Source organism: Cuculus canorus, chromosome 29 (genome assembly GCF_017976375.1).
Source record: "Cuculus canorus isolate bCucCan1 chromosome 29, bCucCan1.pri, whole genome shotgun sequence".
Taxonomy (NCBI): domain Eukaryota; kingdom Metazoa; phylum Chordata; class Aves; order Cuculiformes; family Cuculidae; genus Cuculus; species Cuculus canorus.
Window position 1 is genome coordinate 1,128,679 of NC_071429.1, and position 18,319 is coordinate 1,146,997.

At 45.7% G+C, this 18,319-nt stretch overlaps 1 protein-coding gene across 3 annotated transcripts in view; it reads left to right on the forward strand.

Annotated features, from left to right (window-relative positions):
- The window catches only part of LIMA1 (LIM domain and actin binding 1), a 30,123-nt gene extending 13,979 nt beyond the window's left edge, over positions 1-16,144 (forward strand). For 2 of the 3 annotated variants that reach the window (XM_054051516.1, XM_054051518.1), the window contains 7 exons: positions 2,012-2,123; positions 3,414-3,574; positions 6,016-6,123; positions 9,745-9,802; positions 10,417-10,532; positions 13,431-13,564; positions 13,956-16,144. In XM_054051516.1, the coding sequence (XP_053907491.1) occupies positions 2,012-2,123; positions 3,414-3,574; positions 6,016-6,123; positions 9,745-9,802; positions 10,417-10,532; positions 13,431-13,564; positions 13,956-14,952 (1,686 nt within the window). In that variant the 3' untranslated portion in view covers positions 14,953-16,144. The remainder of the gene's footprint in view (positions 1-2,011; positions 2,124-3,413; positions 3,575-6,015; positions 6,124-9,744; positions 9,803-10,416; positions 10,533-13,430; positions 13,565-13,955) is intronic. The other variant, XM_054051517.1, reaches the window with a different exon arrangement.
- Positions 16,145-18,319: the final 2,175 nt, after the last annotated feature.

Sequence of the window (18,319 nt, forward strand, 5' to 3'; positions counted from 1 at the left end):
GTAAGGATCATCTTTGTGTACCAGTCAAAAGCCAGACCCTTTAAATGATGAATTCCTGAGTCGTAAGAGCCTGGGATGGGTGGGCTTACGGTGACGTTAAAGGAGACACAGACTGAGTCAGAGTCATCTCGGGATCATTTGCACAGTGAGGAATCTGCAAGTCCTCACAAGCGTGCAGACGCTCCCAACCTGAACCTATCAGCACACTCCGGGATGGAAAAGACTTGTCACAGCAAAGCTCTTTTCCAGTAAGAAAAGTTACCAAAATCTTAAACCACAGAAATAGAAAATATTTCCCATGCTAATGGAAAAAGAGGTTTTCCAGCTGCCTTTTCCTTTCCTGGTGAAGTGGCTGGTTTGTATGCCAAAGCAGGCGGATTTTTCACAGGGATTGTCTTACCAGGCAGTTCTGTTACATTAAAACCGTGGAATTTCCTTTGGTTTGGTGACCAGCAAATAAGAAGGTTGGTGGGGGATGGGTAGGCGGAATGTCTGGTTGGAGCATCTTGCCAAACCTGCCTTTTTCCTTGCAGTAGCCTCAACCTTACTTTTCAGCTGTCTCTCTGATTTAACTCTTCCTAGGGATGGAACAGAGATCTATTGCCTTCCTGTAGTTGAAGGTTGACTTTCAGCTGTGAAAACATCCGATCTTGATGAAATCAAATGAAACCCTGCGCTTCACGAGCGTTTATCACGGCTGCTGAACTTTCTATTCACAGTTTCTTTTCTTGCTTGTTAGATTTTGGGGGAGTTGGTCTCAACAAATGGGTGTGGAATTGGATTGAGCCAGCCAGAGCGTCGGTGTGTTGGTGCTACAAGCGCCCTGTCCAGTGCCGCAGCCTTACAGATAGCGATTATCCTGGCAAGCTGAGAATATAGCACTCTACTGCTTAAGCTTCAGCCCTATCAGACCTAATTAGGGAATTGGCCCAGAAGGTCAACTGTATCCTGGGCTACATCAAAAGAAGTGCGGCTAGCAGGGTGAGGGAAGGGATTCTTCCTCTCTTCTCTGTTCTTGTGAGACCATAACTGGAGGGTTGTTTCCAGTTCTGGAATCCCTAGCATAAGAAGGAGATGGAACGGGTCCGTGGAGATGATCCAGAGGCTGGAGCACCTCTGCTAAGGGACCAGGCTGGGAGAGTTGGGGTTCAACAGCTTGGAGAAGAGAATGCTCTGGGAAGACCTTACAGCAGCTTCCAGTACCTGAAGGGAGCTACAAGAAAGCTGGGGAAGGACTTTTTACAAAGGCATGGAGTGATAGGATGAGGGAGAATGGCTTTAAATTGGCAGGGAGAAGATTTAGATTAGACATCAGGGAGAAATTCTTTACGATAAGGGTGGGGAGGCCCTGGCCCAGGTTGCCCAGAGCAGTGGGGGCTGCCCCATCCCTGGAGGGGTTCCAGGCCAGGTTGGACGGAACTTGGAGCCCCTGATCCAGTGGGAGGTGTCCCTGCCCATGGCAGGGGTTGGAACTGGATGGGCTTTGAGGTCATTTCCAACCCAATCCATCCTATAATTTGGTACCAATAAGTAACTTCAGCTAACTTTTGTTACAACCATATTTATGCTGCTTTCTGTAGCTGAAAATCAATGCCAGTTTTTGATAACTTATCCCTTTCATACTTTTTCTGTTTTTTTTTTTTTTAAATCTCCATAAAATGCTCTTGAACATTAAATTCAAAAGAAATCGTATGAAATGCAAAATTCTCAACCAAAGTTTTGTATTTGCGGTGGTAATTACATGAAAACCTGATCTTTGTGGCTCTCTGACTTTTCAACAAATATATTGAGGCTTGGGGCATCTACCAACCTCTTTTCGAAAGTGTTTTTGTAGGTGCCAGAGGGGTCAGGTATGCTGTGATCAAACTTTATGTTGGTTAAATAAGATGTCACCTGCTCGACTTGTTTATTCCAGTAAAGCAGATTTGCTAGTGACACCTGTGCATCTTAACGGCTTATCGGGGACAACCGTCGCTGGTCTGGGTGGATGATGGGTGGGTCGTATCTCCAGCAGGTCCCCAGGGAGCAGAGGAAGGTAGCAGGCAGCTGGAGGATTTCTGAAAATAGCCTCTCTTCAGAGGACATTGATGTTGGCCAAGGAGAAAAGAGCCACGGCGCATCAGGTCAGTAAACCTCATGGCTTGTGGTTTGGTTTTGGTGGGTTTTTTTTTTTTTAGTTTATAAAATAAACCGACTTTGTAAAAAAATGCTAGAAATCCCTTTGCCTTTCAGAAATTGCAGGAGGCGCAGCCATCTCCCATCTGTAACGTCCGTGCGAGCATCGCATTGAATGAATTAAGTCTTGCTGTGAATTTTAAACCAGTATCCTCTTAAACCCAGGTGTATAAAATAACCAGCAAGCTAAGGAATGGAACCCATTCTGTCCCTAGGACAATGCTAGAACTAGTTCTACTCAGACTGACGTAGAAAGCAGTGAACAGATGAGGCAGGAGGCCTTCTTCTTTCTTGCTTTAATTCTCATCCCTCCTGCCTTGTCCAGACGTGGGTGACCACAGCCAGCCCTGTGACTTAAGCAAATTATGGATTTTTTTTATATGTTTGGAGACTTTTCTAACAAAGTGTTCAGTCTTTTATGTTTTCAGGCTATGGCTAATACTCTGTCTCGCTACTGATGTGTGTTGTGTTCTTATTTGAGCAACACTGGAGAGAATGGCAAGAACTCACATTTGTTTCTTGTTCCTAAGAGGGACCCTAATGATTCATAAAAGGTTTTAGTCACTCAAGGGTACTCGCTAGTGAAAGGTCGTATTTTTATCGTTCTTTATTGAACAATTAAGCTGTTGCCATTCATATCCTGGGCCGCATCAAAAGAAGCGCTGCCAGTGGTTTGAGGGAGGGGATTCTCTGCCTCCACTCTGCTCTTAAGACCCCACCTGGACTCCTGTGTCTGGTTCTGGAAACCCCAACATAAGGAGGACATGGAACTGTTGGAACAGGTCCAGAGGAGGCCGCAGAGGCAATCCGAGGGCTGGAGCACCTCTGCTGTGAGGACAGGCTGAGAGAGTTAGGGTTGTTCAGCCTGGAAAAGAGAAGCCTCCAGAGAGAACTTAAAGCAGCTTCCAGTACGGAAAGGGGCTCCAGGAAAGCTGGGGAAGGACTTTTTACAAAGGCCTGGAGTGATAGGATGAGGGGGAATGGCTTTAAATTGCAAGGGGGAAGATTTAGATTAGACATTAGGGAGAAATTCTTCATGATGAGGGTGGAGAGGCCCTGGCCCAGGTTGCCCAGAGCAGTGGGGGCTGCCCCATCCCTGGAAGTGTTCCAGGCCAGGCTGGATGGGGCTTGGAGCCCCTGATCCATTGTTGAGGGGATGGGATTTGTAAATCTTTCTGTAGACAGATTTACTGGTGTTCCAGAAGGTTGCCCTTTATTCATGTAGTTCTTTTTTCCAGGACATCTTGTTGATACCAGTCCAGCGCTCAGCCCAGAGAAGATGGAGACCAAGAGAAGCTTGGACATGCCTCGCTTAGCAGAAACTTCAATAAAGGACAGGCTGGCAAAGTATCAAGCAGCTGTGTCCAAGCAGGGCAGCTCCCCAGGTCTCACCGTCGTGGTAAGTTTGTTCTTTGGCTTGTCTAGAAGAGAAGTTTTTGTCCCAGCTTGGGACTGGAAAGAAGATCTTACAGAAACCGGGCTTTTGAAGATAACACAATCTTCTTTTGAAAATAACTTCGTGCTCATAGGAGTCCTTTCTCATGAAAAAGTGCCTTTACTGCAGGAAGAAATAAGTGTTTGCATCTTCCTGGAGTCATGTGGAAAGCAAAAAGGAATGAATCGCTGGTACCCTGGCTGAGGTCCTTCTGAACCATAGCTGGCATTCTTTCTCTTTCTGCATATCTCTAGCTTTCTGCATGTTTGTTGTTAAAAAATCAAACTCAATTCTGTGTTGTAAGTTAGCTGTAAGCTAGGGGAAACTGAGGCATGGTAAAAGGGAGTGACTTTCAATGCCATCCAGTGCACAGAACCTGAATCTCTTGGTCTGCAGCTTTGGTATCTCCAGTCAGTTTTCCTCCTTATTGCTTCTCACCTTCCTTCAAGTCTTTTCACCCATTATCTGAATCCAATTAGACTCTTGCAGTGAATGAACCCCTGTGAATTTTGCGGCTATTTGATCAGGAGATGAGCAATTAATGAGTCCTGGTAAAGTGCTGCAGCTGAAGAGACTGCAAGGATCTAAGCTGTTCTTAAAAAGTGCTTAAGCACATCTGGAACTGCCTGATAATTTTGCTTAATCATGGGGAACTTCTATTGCTTAAGTAGGACTTTATTAGCCAGAGTAGTACATTTTAAGAGAATAGACTTTAAGTTTTCCCAGTTTTAAGTTGGGAAACTTGCACTGGAAATAAAAGCCGGAAGTGATGGTTCTAAGCTTTGAAGGAGTCTGTGATTTCTGGGTGCCCTTGTAGAGAAGCAAAAGTCGCTACCAAGCTTCTGAGCTCAGATTTCTGAATTTCCTATTCAGTGTGGGTAAACTTCACTGCATGAATGGAAAGTAAGTGCAGCCGGTGCAACAAATCTGATTAACTGCTAATTGCTGATTTCTGCATCCTGTTTCTTTCCTGGATTCAGTTTGCTAGACTGCCTTTTCCATTTTGTGGTGGCTGATCCATTAAATTACATCCTCATGGTAGAGATTTACCGTAGGCTTCTCTCGAGACTCCTGTTTGCAGATCCCCAAGCTCTCGGTTTGAGCATCAGTCCAGCCTGATGCTCTCAGGGTGTCCCCTTTGGCAGAATCTCTTTTGGTTATGGCCTGGCACGTGGACAGGGCAGGCGGTAAGATGGAGTCAACGAGGGTTTCTGAGGCCAATGTTTGCAGTACTACTGTGTTCCAACAGCAGCCACACTCTTGGATGTGCTTCTTCCCTGCTGACAAAGCAAGCCAGGGCTCTTTTGATATGGTAGTGTGGTATTTGTACTTCCCTTCACTTAAACCCTGTCACAGCTGTGCTACAAAGGGTAGAGCAAAGGGGGAGAAGCGGTTTTTGTGCATTGCAAGTGGTGCACGAAGGGGAGGGAGAGACCATGGGCAGCATTTTTAGAGATCTATACCTTAAAATAAGGGTAAGGGTGGGGAGGTGCTGGCCCAGGCTGCCCAGAGCAGTGGTGGCTGCTCCATCCCTGGAGGGGTTCCAGGCCAGGTTGGATGGGGCTTGGAGCCCCGGATCCAGTGGGAGTTGTCCCTGCCCATGGCAGGGGGTGGAACTGGATGATCTTTAAGGTCCCTTCCAACCTAAAGCACTCTATGATTAAAATCCTACCATTCCGTACCTGTTAGACGTGGTCGGGTTTGTGCAGACTTGTTTTCAAGATCTGGTGAGACGCTGAGGCTGGCATTCAGCTGTTTCCCTTTCATGTTATGGAGGAGATGCCTTGTGAAAGGCACGAGTCTGTCTCCAATTATCTTGTATCCTGTGGCAATGAAAGAAACACGAGGTTTCACTGGATTTTGTTTAAGTCTGAAAGATTCTCTTGTGGAAATCCTAACCAAGTCGGTTTGTCAAGAAGAAAGCCTCAGTGAATAACAGAATTAGCACTGAAGCAAGGGTAGGGGTTGCAGTGATGTCAAGCTGTATTTTTCAGTGCTTGTTTTGAACTACATGTAACTTCAAATGAAAAGTTAGCATTTCTGGAAAAGCAAGATGGGGATTGAGCCAGGGAAACGAGAGCTGATTTTAAACAGGAATCTGAGAGTAGAGAAAGGGAGTTGCTTGGGAAAATGCTGGCATTACCTCCAGAGATCACAGTTAAATGCTACAGCCCCTTCTTTTTTCTTCATTAGTATGTATTGCTTACCAAGTTTGTACAGATTTTTATGCCCCTTTAGTTCTCACTCTATATCTTTTTGTAGAGATATCAATGTATATACTTTATCCCTGTATATACTTGGAAAAGAGTTTAAGAAAGAGTTTAAGAAAGAGTATTTGCAAATAGAAAGCAAATACTTTCCTAGACGAAAAGAACCGGTCAGCTTTCAAGTTCTTTATTTTACAGAATGAGATTCAAGGCAGCGAGAGTGAACTCAAGCATTACAGATCTGAGCAGAAGGAGAACGTGCCACCAGGTCCTGAGGATTCAGTTTCCCATCAGCATGGGGAGAAGGTAAGATGCTCATGCTGGTGATGATTGAGATTTTTAAGTGAAAATTGGACAAGATGGCCTCTTCTCCCCAGTGACAGAGGACAGGACAAGAGGGAATGGCCTGAAGCTCCGTCAGGGGAGGTTCAGGTTGGATATCAGAAAAAAATTCTTCACAGTAAGAGTCATCGGCACTGGAACAGCTGCCCAGGGAGGGGGTTGAGTCGCCTTCCCTGGAGGTGTTTAAGGAACGGGTGGATGAAGTGCTGAGGGACATGGTTTAGGGAGTGTTAGGAATGGTTGGACTCGATGATCCAATGGGTCCTTTCCAACCTGGTGATTCTGTGATTCTGTGATTAACTTGCTCCTTGTGAATATGAGCGGATATGGATTATTTATGGATTATTTACCTGCTGCTAAATTCCTCATTTATTATTATTATTTTAGACTGTATCTGAATTGTAAGCCAGCAAGTCTGTGTGGAAGAATTTTAAGCTGCTGTAAAGAATATCTAGAGACAAATCTTCCGTTTCTTTCCCTGCCTTCTCAGCAGTGCTGTGCCTGCAGTGTGGCAAAATCCCTCAGTGTCACCCTTGGGTATTTTCTGGTGGCTTCAGTAGCTGGGTGGGGCTGAAGCCTCCTATGAGTTTGTGGGCTTTTTGCTCTATGGGGCTTTTTGGTTTGGTTTTTTTTTGTAATCTGCCACTAATTTTTGATCATGATGAAGCCCTCAGACACACGGTGTGAATGTTGGGGTTGTCCTTTGCAGGGACAGGAGTTGGACACAATGAACCAGTGTCCAAAGAAAGGTTGGACGGGCCTTGAGCCCACCGATCCAGTGAAAGGTGTCCCTGCCTATGACAGGGGTGGAACTGGATGATCTTTAAAGTCCCTTCCAACCCAAACCACTCTATGATTAAAATCCTACCATTCCGTACCTGCTAGACGTGGTTGGGTTTGTGCAGACTTGTCATGTCATTCCATGATTCTGTGATTCAATCCATGATCCTAGTGGGTCTCTTCTACTCAGGAGGTTCTGTGATTCTACAGTATCTAAACTTTTCTGTCATGTTCCCTCAACGGAAAAAGATGATTCACAGGTGTTTGCTTGGCTTGCACGGGGCTTCTTTTAAATAAAATGAAAAAGAAACCACCCACAAAACATCCCCAATGAGAAGCTTTCTGTGATGCAAGTAAAAGGAGTTCATCAGTGTTTCTTCTGCATTTAGTGGCTACATTTTGGTTAAGGTAACTGGGAATGGGTTTGCTCCTGGATTTGAGCTTCAGCTGTAAATCGAGACTGAATTGCTCTATGAGTCGGAGATGATAAAGCATGCTTGAGCATTTGTATCCCAAACTGGGAACGGCAGGCGAGATGAAAGTAGCTGGATAATAATCGGGGTACTGTGTATCGCAGCCATACCGAGCACGTGGCAGCCTAATGCCAGGAGGCTTTCAGAGCTTTCCAGCCTCTGTGGGCAAGGGGCCAGGCTGGTGCTTTCAGCTGCTCCTGGCTGGCAGCTGAGCAGCTCCACGTTCAACCCTCGGGGTGGCTTTTTGGTGGGAGGTGAGTTCATTGAAAACACCTGCAAAATCGGCGCACATCACTGCTGGGGAGCAGAGGATTTAAGGACAATTTCTTGCATTCAGCCATAGCTGGGAAGTTTCTTGTTGAGGTGCCCAGGTGCAGGAAAGAACCTGCACTGAAAGCGCCATTGTTTCAGTGCCAGGATTGTCCTTTAGAAAGGACTTCAGAAACCTCAGAAATGAGCCTAATTAAAACTACTAGCAGTAAGAGTCAGAAACGGGAATTCTCTGGCAAAAGGAAAACAGGAGGAACTTTGTTGACCTCCTCTGTTTTTCACACCAAATCTGCAAAGGATTTAGCAGCCAGACGTGTGGCTCTATAACAGCCACAGAATTTGCAGATGCACATCCTGGTGTACTCATGTGGCTGTTTTTCAGTAGACCAGAGGTTTTTTTTTGTTAATGTGTGTCACTCGCTTCCTCATTACCTCATTAATTTGCAAACTTCAGTTGCTTGCAATGGGCCTTTCAATCATTAAAGTAAATTAGTGATGATTTGCAGTTAATCTTGTTACAGGACTTCAGTTTCACAGTGTAGCTGCTTACAACTATTTGATTGAATAGCAGCAATGCCAGGTTTAATCAAGAAATACACATTAAGAGCTTTATCTTCAACATGTGTGGTATCTGAAATTGGTTTATACCCAACCTTTCAAAAACGTTTGGTTTTTTTTAAATATGCCTCTGTTTTTTGAAGGAGGATGAACAGGAGACGCTTGGGCGTGATTGTCACAATCCAGGAACGGCAGACTTCCAGTTCTAAAAGAGCTTTTTTTTTTAGAATTCAGCTGGGTTCTTTCTTTCTTTCTTTCTTTCTTTCTTTCTTTCTTTCTTTCTTTCTTTCTTTCTTTCTTTCTTTCTTTCTTTCCTTCTTTCCTTCCTTCCTTCCTTCCTTCCTTCCTTCCTTCCTTCCTTCCTTCCTTCCTTCCTTCCTTCCTTCCTTCCTTCCCTCCTTCCCTCCTTCCCTCCTTCCCTCCTTCCCTCCTTCCCTCCTTCCCTCCTTCCCTCCTTCCCTCCTTCCCTCCTTCCCTCCTTCCCTCCTTCCCTCCCTCCCTCCTTCCCTCCCTCCCTCCTTCCCTCCCTCCTTCCTTCCCTCCCTCCTTCCTTCCCTCCCTCCTTCCTTCCCTCCCTCCTTCCTTCCCTCCCTCCTTCCTTCCCTCCCTCCTTCCTTCCCTCCCTCCTTCCTTCCCTCCCTCCTTCCTTCCTTCCTTCCTTCCCTCCTTCCTTCCTTCCCTCCTTCCTTCCTTCCTTCCCTCCCTCCTTCCTTCCTTCCTTCCGTCCCTCCCTCCTTCCTTCCCTCCCTCCTTCCTTCCTTTCCTCCCTTCCTTCCTTCCTTCCTACCTTCCTACCTCCTTCCTTCCTTCCTTCCCTCCTTCCTTCCCTCCTTCCTTCCCTCCTTCCTTCCCTCCTTCCTTCCCTCCTTCCTTCCCTCCTTCCTTCCCTCCTTCCTTCCCTCCTTCCTTCCCTCCTTCCTTCCCTCCTTCCTTCCTTCCTTCCTTCCTTCCTTCCTTCCTTCCTTCCTTCCTTCCTTCCTTCCTTCCTTCCTTCCTTCCTTCCTTCCTTCCTTCTTTCAGCACTGTCTTTGGGGTGTTTCAGTCACAGGTTTGTCAAAGGTTGGAGGGAGCCACTGGATGCCCAATAAGCGTGTGCTGCTTGGTGTCAAAGATTTCTATGAAAGAAAACCTAGGCAGGTCCACGGATGACAATCACGAGAACTTCTGCAGGCTAATAAATAGCAGTGTACAAGCTGCATGTGTTTTTGGAAAACAGGAATATGATGTTTGTGTGTGTGAACACTATAGCAGATGATCAGAACATCGCCAGAGCTGTGAAATTATGTGGTTGTCTACCTTGTACTGAGGACAGATGCTCTTGGCAGTCAGTTAGACTCTGCCTTGTGCCTTACAAAACTTAAAGTACCTTTAAGTGTAGCTCAGCATGGCCAATCTCTTCCTGTTCCAGTGCTGAGTGTGCCAGAGTGCCTGCTGTGCTGCTCAGGCTCTCATTATTCAGGCTTCAGAAGGTCAGAAGTGCTCAGTGTCTCGTGTTCCCTTGCAGGGTTCTGCAGGGGAGAACAGCTTGTCTTCCCACTCTGCTCTTCTGGAGGATGGCAATGGTAAGCACACGCTCTCCCGCTTCAGCCAGAGTAAAGCATGTGGCCGAGGAAAAGCACCGACTCTGCTTAGTCACGCGTAGAATGCTGAAATCAGTCCTGTCAAATGATGAATTTGACCCTATAAAAACCTCTCTTGTACTATAAATGTGTCCTGTGCCTAACTCATAGCTTGTAAGAATTTCTTTCAGGTTTAGAAGTTCCTTTGCAGCTGTAATTCTAAGACACCTATAACTCTTCTTTACTCTTATTGAACGCATTTAAGTGTAGCTTCCTCACCATTTGGACTTAAACTCGTAACTCTGGCGGCTGCCGTACCTGTCAGGAGGCTGAGGTCCTTGTTAGTGCCCTTTGCAGAAATGAAGAACAGTTCCTGGAAGTTGGATGTTGGATCCCCATGTGTTGATTTCCATTACGTATCAACTTAACTGTCCTGGTAAATGGGAAAAGCAGGATGATCATGTTTAAATATTGAGATCTAAAGGTTTAATAGCAGATGCTCAGCAAAAAACGTGGTAGGCCTCAGCTGGCAGAGTTGCTGTTCAGTCTTATAAACATGAGTTTCCATGGTTTTAAAGTAATTGTGATTGCGTTTTCTTCTTCCTCTGCTCCCTTAGCTGGACAAAACTTGGAGAACGAGACAGAAGTTCAGAAACCGGTCAGCACGAAGCAGCAAAACTTTGGTTCTAAACCAATTGGGCAGACAGACGCATCTCTGCCAAAAGCAGTGAAGGTAAGGCAGGTATTTATTCTCAAACACTGGTGACTGTTAAACCCAACTGACTTCTGTGTTTAATACTGAAAAGCTTTGCTACAACCTGTGGGGTCACAAAGGGTCTGGCAGTAGCTGTATCGATATCTGGCCTGTCTTCTTCAGGCTGTGCTGATGAGGGAACTGTAATTCGAATGGAAAGCATGTCAAAACTGCTAAGTCTTCAAAGATGAATTAGTGGCTTGCTGGGAGCTGCCCTGCTGCTGTCACAGCAGCCTGGCCCTGAGGCACAGGCTGTTTCTCTGCAGCGTGGGAAAAGGGGCTTGAGCAGGGGATGGTATTGGGGCTTGTCTATGCCTCTTGTAAAACCTGCGCTCCTGGAGGCTGGCACTGAGCTCCGTATACTCGGAGCATTCAGGAAGTTGGGACGTGGCTTTCCAGCCTCCTCTTCCAGCTGTTCCCAAGGTGACTGCAATTGGTAGCAACTGTCCAGTAAGGGCACAGCAGCACTGACTCCACAAAGGCTGAATTGGTTGTTATGATTAACCAGTCCTTAATGTCCCATTTTCTTTACTGGAAGCACAACAGATGGAGAACTTCTTGGAGAGAAGCGTATTTGCTAATCTTATTAGATGCACAAAGGGCAACGCTGAATGTTTGGATCATGCTGTACTTTCTTGTCACGTGTGCTGTCTGGACTTAGGATGCCTGTTCCCTGGGCTGCCACAGGCTTCCTGGCTTACTTCTGAGGGAGCAACTGTACTTTTGTTGTGTACCCCATCTTGGAGAGAAGCAGCACAGACCTTGCTAAGACCAGTGAGATGTAGCTTCCCAGTGTGCTGAGTTTAAATGCCAGTAGGTGAAATTACAGCTGTGTGTAACATCTGTGTATCTCAGTCCATTACAGCATACAAGCTACAGGTGGGCTGCATGTCCTGGTCTTCTCTGCTCTCTCTTTATATTGTTTGAACCACTTTAATCCTCTACCTTGTTGCTGCTTTAGATGCTGCACTGCCCAGATAGAAAACCAGATGCTGTTTATTCATGTGAGGTTCCTATTTGTCTCTTCCAGCTTCTGTTTCCTGCTCTTGGTTCCTAACCTCTACTCCCGCCTTCTGCTTCCCTCCTACCGTGAACTCAACTCTCAGCTTTCTCTCAAGCTTGTTATACTTCTTGGGCCTCACCTTCCTCCTGTAGCTCCTATTTGTAGTGTGCCTGGAAAGAAGTTTCTGTCTCTTCACACCCCAAAATGCCTCTCCATGAGACATAGGGCTCCTTGTTGTACAAGTAAGTTCCTCCTCATGGATGGGGATGCGCATTGCCGAAAGCATGTGCCAGCACCATAACATTCCCTTCCAAAACTCAGCTGTTGGGGAGAGTTGTTTTTGGATGGGCAAGCGGATTGTTGCTGCCTTTGCTCCTTGTGGAAAGCAAGGATGGTGAGATCTTCCTTTGCATTGGTAAACTCTCCTGTTTTGAGATTTCATTTAGTCACTCAAAGTTCAGGATTCGTGTGCCGTTTTGGCAGCTCGAGGGCTTTTTATTCAAAAAGAACTTTGAACTTGTGTTGCTCAAGCTGTCACCATAATTAGAACTTTAATCTACTGTAACCTCAAGCAATGCCTTAACTAAATTGAAATACCTACTAAATTGGAATTAAACTGGCAGCAAACATTATGGTTGTGACAAAGCGGCTTCAGCTGGCTCTGTCTTCCACAGTCTGTCCCCCACATAGAGTAACTTTCCTTGCTAACCATTGTTTCTGGTCTGTTATAAATAAATTGCTGTAACTATGTCTTCCTGTGACCTTCCTGTTTTTTCTTGAGCCATCATATTTTTCTCTTTTACTAACTATGCAGCAGGTAATTCATTGTCAAAGAACAGCTACGGTACCAATGTGGCTGTGTAGACCCTCGGTTTGGAGCCTCGTCGCTCTCTGACCCTGCTGCTACAGCGGCTGTGGTAAATGCGCAGCCCGAGAGTGCCATTTTTTTGACTATAAGCCATTTAATTTTGCCTTTAAAGTGTTTTAACTATTGGCTGAGCTTAATTTCCAAGAAGTGAACGGCATCAAGTGACCTTTTTTCCTGGGCAAGGTACTTGCTTCCTTGATGCTGTCAGAAAACAAAACATAAAGCCGTTGCCAATACAGCACAGGCACTTGGCTCCTTCATGCTTCAGTTTACCCTTGCACTGAACTCTCAGGAAATTCTCTTAGTGAGTACCTAAACAATTTTAGCTGCTTAACCGCAAAGCTCTGCTCTCTTTAAGTTTTGAGGGCTGCGTGTTCTGAAACCTGAGTGTAGTTCCTTTGCAACAGAACTGGAACATCTTACAAACAAAGTCCATGCTGAGTCCGTTTCCTCCCCTTTAAGAGAGGAGTGCTTTTAGCCAAAGCAGATAATTTCAAACCTTCATGTTAAGGTTCTGCTCCTTCCCCCTTCCCACCCTCTACCTTTTATTTTGAGGTCACTTCAGCGCTTTTTCTGTGCTACTTATTTAATTGTGGTGCTGACTGTAATCTATCTGAATTCTTCTCCATTTTCTGATGAAGGAAAACTGAGGTTTAGGTTGCAGGAATAGATTAGGCAGCGTTTAGGAACTGGCTTAAAGTTCTACATGAGTTCTAGTATTTCATGGTCCCTTCTCAGCCACTGCTCAACTTATGGTGCTTCAGCTGTGGAATTCACTGGGGAAAAATCCTGGCTCACTGTCAAGCCACAACAATCCTCCGGGCCTGCTGTAGCCTCCCCCTTACTCACTGCCCACCAAAACCCATTCTAACTTAATGAGCACTGAGTTGCAGAAAGAGAATAGCTGTAATTTTTCTGCATGCTCTGGAAGCTGCATGTGAACCTCGGCCAAGTCCCCTCACATGATTCATTTTCCAGTTAACTCACTTTCTCTTCTTCCCCCTAGAAGTTTCAATTGCCGATGAAGGAAACCTGTGTGGGGTGTCAGAAGACTGTGTACCCGATGGAAAGGCTCTTTGCCAACCAGCAGGTGTTTCACATCAGCTGTTTCCGCTGCTCCTATTGCAACAGTAAACTCAGGTAAACGCGCTGCTCCGTTTGGCTGCTGTCTAGGAAATGCTGCAGAGTAAGATGATATTCAGGCTTAGCTGAGCTGAAGGCAAGCATAATCCAGCCAGTTGCGGAGGAGCAGTAAAACAGAGTTCTCCTAGTGGCTTTTGTACTTGATGCAGCCTGGTTTTAAACTCTTAATGCAATTTTATGAGGGGATGAATATAATGTTCAACTTCGTAGAGAGTGCCTGACGTTAGAACAGCGAGCCAGGCAGACTCATGCGAATTATAAGCTTGTCTTTTCTAAGCGTTTTAGAAGAGTGAAATTGGATCTGTTTAGTAAGATAACTAAAATGTACACCTGCTTTGGTGGCTGAGATGCAAGATGCTAACGTTTGACTTTGTGTTTCCCTGAACAGTCTTGGGACATATGCATCTCTGCGAGGAAATATTTATTGCAAGCCTCACTTCAATCAGCTCTTTAAATCTAAAGGCAATTACGATGAAGGCTTTGGACACAAACAGCACAAGGAATTATGGACAGGCAAAACTGAATGTGAAGAATCCCCAGAGAAAACTGCCCATGATGTAAATGCAGCAGAAAGTCCACAAAGCCCAGGAGTAGAGGATGCTCCAATTGCAAAAGTAGGAGTTCTGGCAGCAAGTATGGAAGCAAAGGCTTCAGCTTTACCTGAAAGAGAAGAGAGACCGGCAGAAACAAAAAAGCTCAGGATTGCCTGGCCGCCTCCATCTGACCAAAGTACCCAAGGAAGTGCCTTGGATGAGGGCATCAAAGTATTGAAACCCAAATGGCCTCCGGAAGAAGAGACTTCCAAGACAGATCCGCAGGAGGATGTGGATCTGGATCTCAAAAAGCTAAGAAGATCTTCCTCGCTGAAGGAAAGAAGTCGTCCCTTCACAGTAGCAGCCTCATTTAGAACAATATCTGTTAAAGGCCATAAAGCAGAGAATTCATCTTCTAAGGCAGAGAGAGATGTGTTGAAAAGAAGTGAGGAACTGGAGAGAGAGGCTGTGGTAGATAAAAAGCAAAAGGAAAGGAAGTCTGAGAATAGGAACTTCCAAAGTGCTGAAGAGAAGAATGTAGAGGAAGAACAGGAATCATCTGGTAGCAAAACAGTAGAGCACAGCTTTGTAGAAAATGGCCAGGTAAATGCCGAGACAGACGAGGAAGAACACGCTATGGAAGAGCAGGAGATGCCAAATGAAGAATTCCTTGAACCAAATTCTCCTAAACATTCCAGCGTAGCCGATGTTGTGACTGCTAAGGAGTTGTCTCCTAACCAGAATCGCAAATCCCAGGATGTTGGTTTCTGGGAGGGTGAAGATATGGAAGATCTGTCTGTGGAAGAACAGATCAAAAGGAATCGTTACTATGAAGAAGATGATGAAGAATAAATTGGCCTTTTACTAGAAAACTTGCTGCAAGGTGCTTGGCCTTTTTGAATTGGTGTTTTTAGCTTTAACAAACATCTGTCCTCCATGAAAGCGATGCTATACTGCACATCGACAGTAAGGGAATCCAACAAATTATCTCAACTGGAACCACACTCTGGACACCTGCAAAGAGTCTATTTAGGTGCATGGGAAGGAGTATCTGGCTGTGGGATGGCTTCAACCTCTGTCCACAGCACGAGAGCAGAGCTGCTCTCTGCTCCTGCTGTCTTATCCTTTTTGAGCTTCGATATGTACTTCACTAATCATTTATGGAATCCCACTGTGGTCTCAGCGGTGGTGTGAAACACACAGCCTTCCTGTGAAACACTACTTGACCACTACAAATGCTACTGCAGAGCTTAGGGACCAATATCAAAGGGACTTTCTGGCCTGCTTTAAAAATGGTGACTTAATGCACTTTAATACATGTAAAGGGCACAACTGGGATTTTTTGGTTTTTTTTAGTAATGAAAACATTTGTGTGCTTACTATCCAACAACTGTGGCATCTTAAAACTGAGTGCAATGTGATTTTTTTTTTGCTTTCTCAAAACTGCCTGTGATAAATTAAAAACTCCCTCCTCTCTTTATTTTGTGCACCCGGAGCAGTGTGCCCATTGCTGGAACACAGGTATTTTAGTGCTTACCCAGAAGCTGTGCTAAGTAAGAGATCTCTGGGAGGACAAGTCAACAGTTTCACAGTAGCCTGCAGGACATTACTTCTGCATTCCAGATGCATTTGAAGTGGGGTTTTGCTTTGTTTTGTTTTTTTTTACTTGAAGCTCATCATTAATTTTAAACTGCAAACAATATTTTTAAGGCCCTTTGATGACTTTGAAATCCCACTTGTACCAAGCTGCCATAAATCTTTTCATTATGGCTATGAAATTGTTGCATTGCAAAATATCTCTGGAATAAAACCACGTGAACAGTGAAACTTTGATTGCTCACATTGAAGCTTTGTACCTTTTTAAACTTGATTTCATGTATTTTACAAATAATGCAATCTTGAACAGGGGAAGGAGGATGCCCTTTTGTATTAGCTTTTCTTTGTACTGTATTCCCATAAGAATTAGCTCTTAAGTGTACTTGAGGTGTAAAATATTCTGCTTTCTTAACACTCCTACTAAATGCAAAACCTTCAATAAAGTTTGGTCGTTTACATTCAAGTTTGTCTGAAGCCTGGATTTGTGCTCATTTCACAAAGAGGCAGCATTTTCAAGAGAGCAGGGGAAAAAAGATGGGTGAAATACTGGTGTTCCTGCTTGAAGCTGGGATTTCTCTGGTGCCACTAGGTGCCACTGTGTGCCTGCTGTATCCCTGGCTGACTTTTGAGTGAGAGCACAGGGAAAAAGCTGACAAAAGATGTCAGGATGTGTAGGTATTTTCATAGAATCACAGAATGGTTTGGGTTGGAAGAGACCTCCAAGCCCATCTCATTCCAACCACCTGCCACGGGCAGGGATACCTCCCACTGAATCAGGGGACTGAAAGCACCATCCAACCTGCATCCAACCCCTCCAGGGATGGGGCAGCCCCTGCTGCTCTGGGCAACCTGGGCCAGGGCATCAACATCCTCCCAGGAAAACATTTCTCCCTAAGATCTCATCTCTATCTCCCCTCTTTCAATTTAAACCCCTTCCCCCTCATCCTCTCCCTGCACTCTCTCATCAAAAGGCCCTCCCCACCTTTCCTAGGGCTCCTTTCAGCACAGGATGACTGCTCTAAGGTCTCCCTGGAGCCTTCTCTTTAGTTAAAGGACTGACTACAAATCCAGCTGGATTCAATTTGTATGTGGGATTTTGAGCCTTGGGAAGCAGATGCAGGTGCTGTTGCTGCCGGCCGCTCCGAGTGCTGTGGAAGGGCACTACATCAGCACCGCAGAGACCACCACCCCAGGAGAAGAAGAAAGGTCTCGGCCCCTTTCTGTCCCAACCAAACCCACCCCAGGCTTAAGGGAAGATCACTGCAATACAAAGCAGTTCATAGTAAGGGTGAAAACAAAGAAAGCCTTCAGTTGTCTTCAGCTTCCCTGCCTGCGAACTGCCTGAAGTCAGACATGGAACGGTGAAAGTAGCATTCCAGCACTGAAAGGGGCTCCAGGAAAGCTGGAAAGGAGCCTTTTATCAGGGAGCGTAGGGATAGGATGAGGGGAATTGTTTTAAGCAGAAAGAGGGGAGATTGAGATGAGATCTTGGGAAGAAATGTTTTTCTATGAGGGTGGGGAGGCCCTGCCCCACGTTGCCCAGAGCAGTGGTTTCTGCCCCATCCCTGGAGAGGTTCAAGGCCAGGTTGGATGGGGCTTTCAGTCCCCTGATGCAGTCGGAGGTGTCCCTACCCATGGCAGGGGGTTGGAACTGGATGGGCTTTGAGGTCCCTTCCCACCCAAGCCATTCTATGAAAAGAAAACAAACAAAACCCTGAGCAGGTCTTGAACTCGCCTGTCCTTGCATCTATTCTTTCTCATAGTATTCAAGTGCTTAATGGGCCATTTAATTTGATCTCCACTGGACAGATGCCAAAATTGCTATTATGTGAAAGAGCTGTCATTGGCTGCAGTGTACAAGGAAGCTGAGGCCAAGCACCTTCAGGGTTTGAGAACCTTACTTGAGGAGCTTACAGAAAGACCAGGCTGTTGCTCTGTAACCCTTGTCCCAAGGCTGCTAAACCCTAATACAAATTTCTCTGTATGTTTTATAAGCTGTAAGGAATATCTTAAATGTTGCCATCCAGTGTAACTCCTGCTGTTTCGTGCTTAAATGTTAAACGACGCTGCTATTAATAAAACTGATCACAGAATTCCAGAGTGGTGGGGGTTGGAAGGTACCTCTGGAGCTCGCTTGGTCCAACTTCCTTACTAAAGCAAGGTCACCTCCAGTAGATTGTGCAGGAGTATGTCCGGATGGGTTTGAATATCTCCAGGGAAGGCGATTCCAGAACCTCTCTGGGCAGCTGGTTCCAGGGATCCGTTTCTCTCACAGGAATGAAGTTTTTCCTTGTGTTCAGGTGGAACTTCCTATGTTCCTGTCTGTGCCCAGTGCCCCTTATCCTGGCGCTGGGCACCACTGAGGACAGCCTGGAACCCTTCTGCCCCCTTCCCGTTTGACATGGATCAGCATTGATGAGATCCCCTCTCAGTCTTCTCCAGGATGAACAGACCCAGGGCTCTCAGCCTCTCCGCCTAACAGAAATGCTCCAAGTCCCCTCTACTGGATGCCTTCCAGTAGTTCCTGATCTTTCTCCATCTGGGGAGCCCAAAACTGGACACAGGACTCCAGGTGTGGCTTCCCCAGGGCAGAGCAGAGATATTCTGCCTACAAAACCCCTGA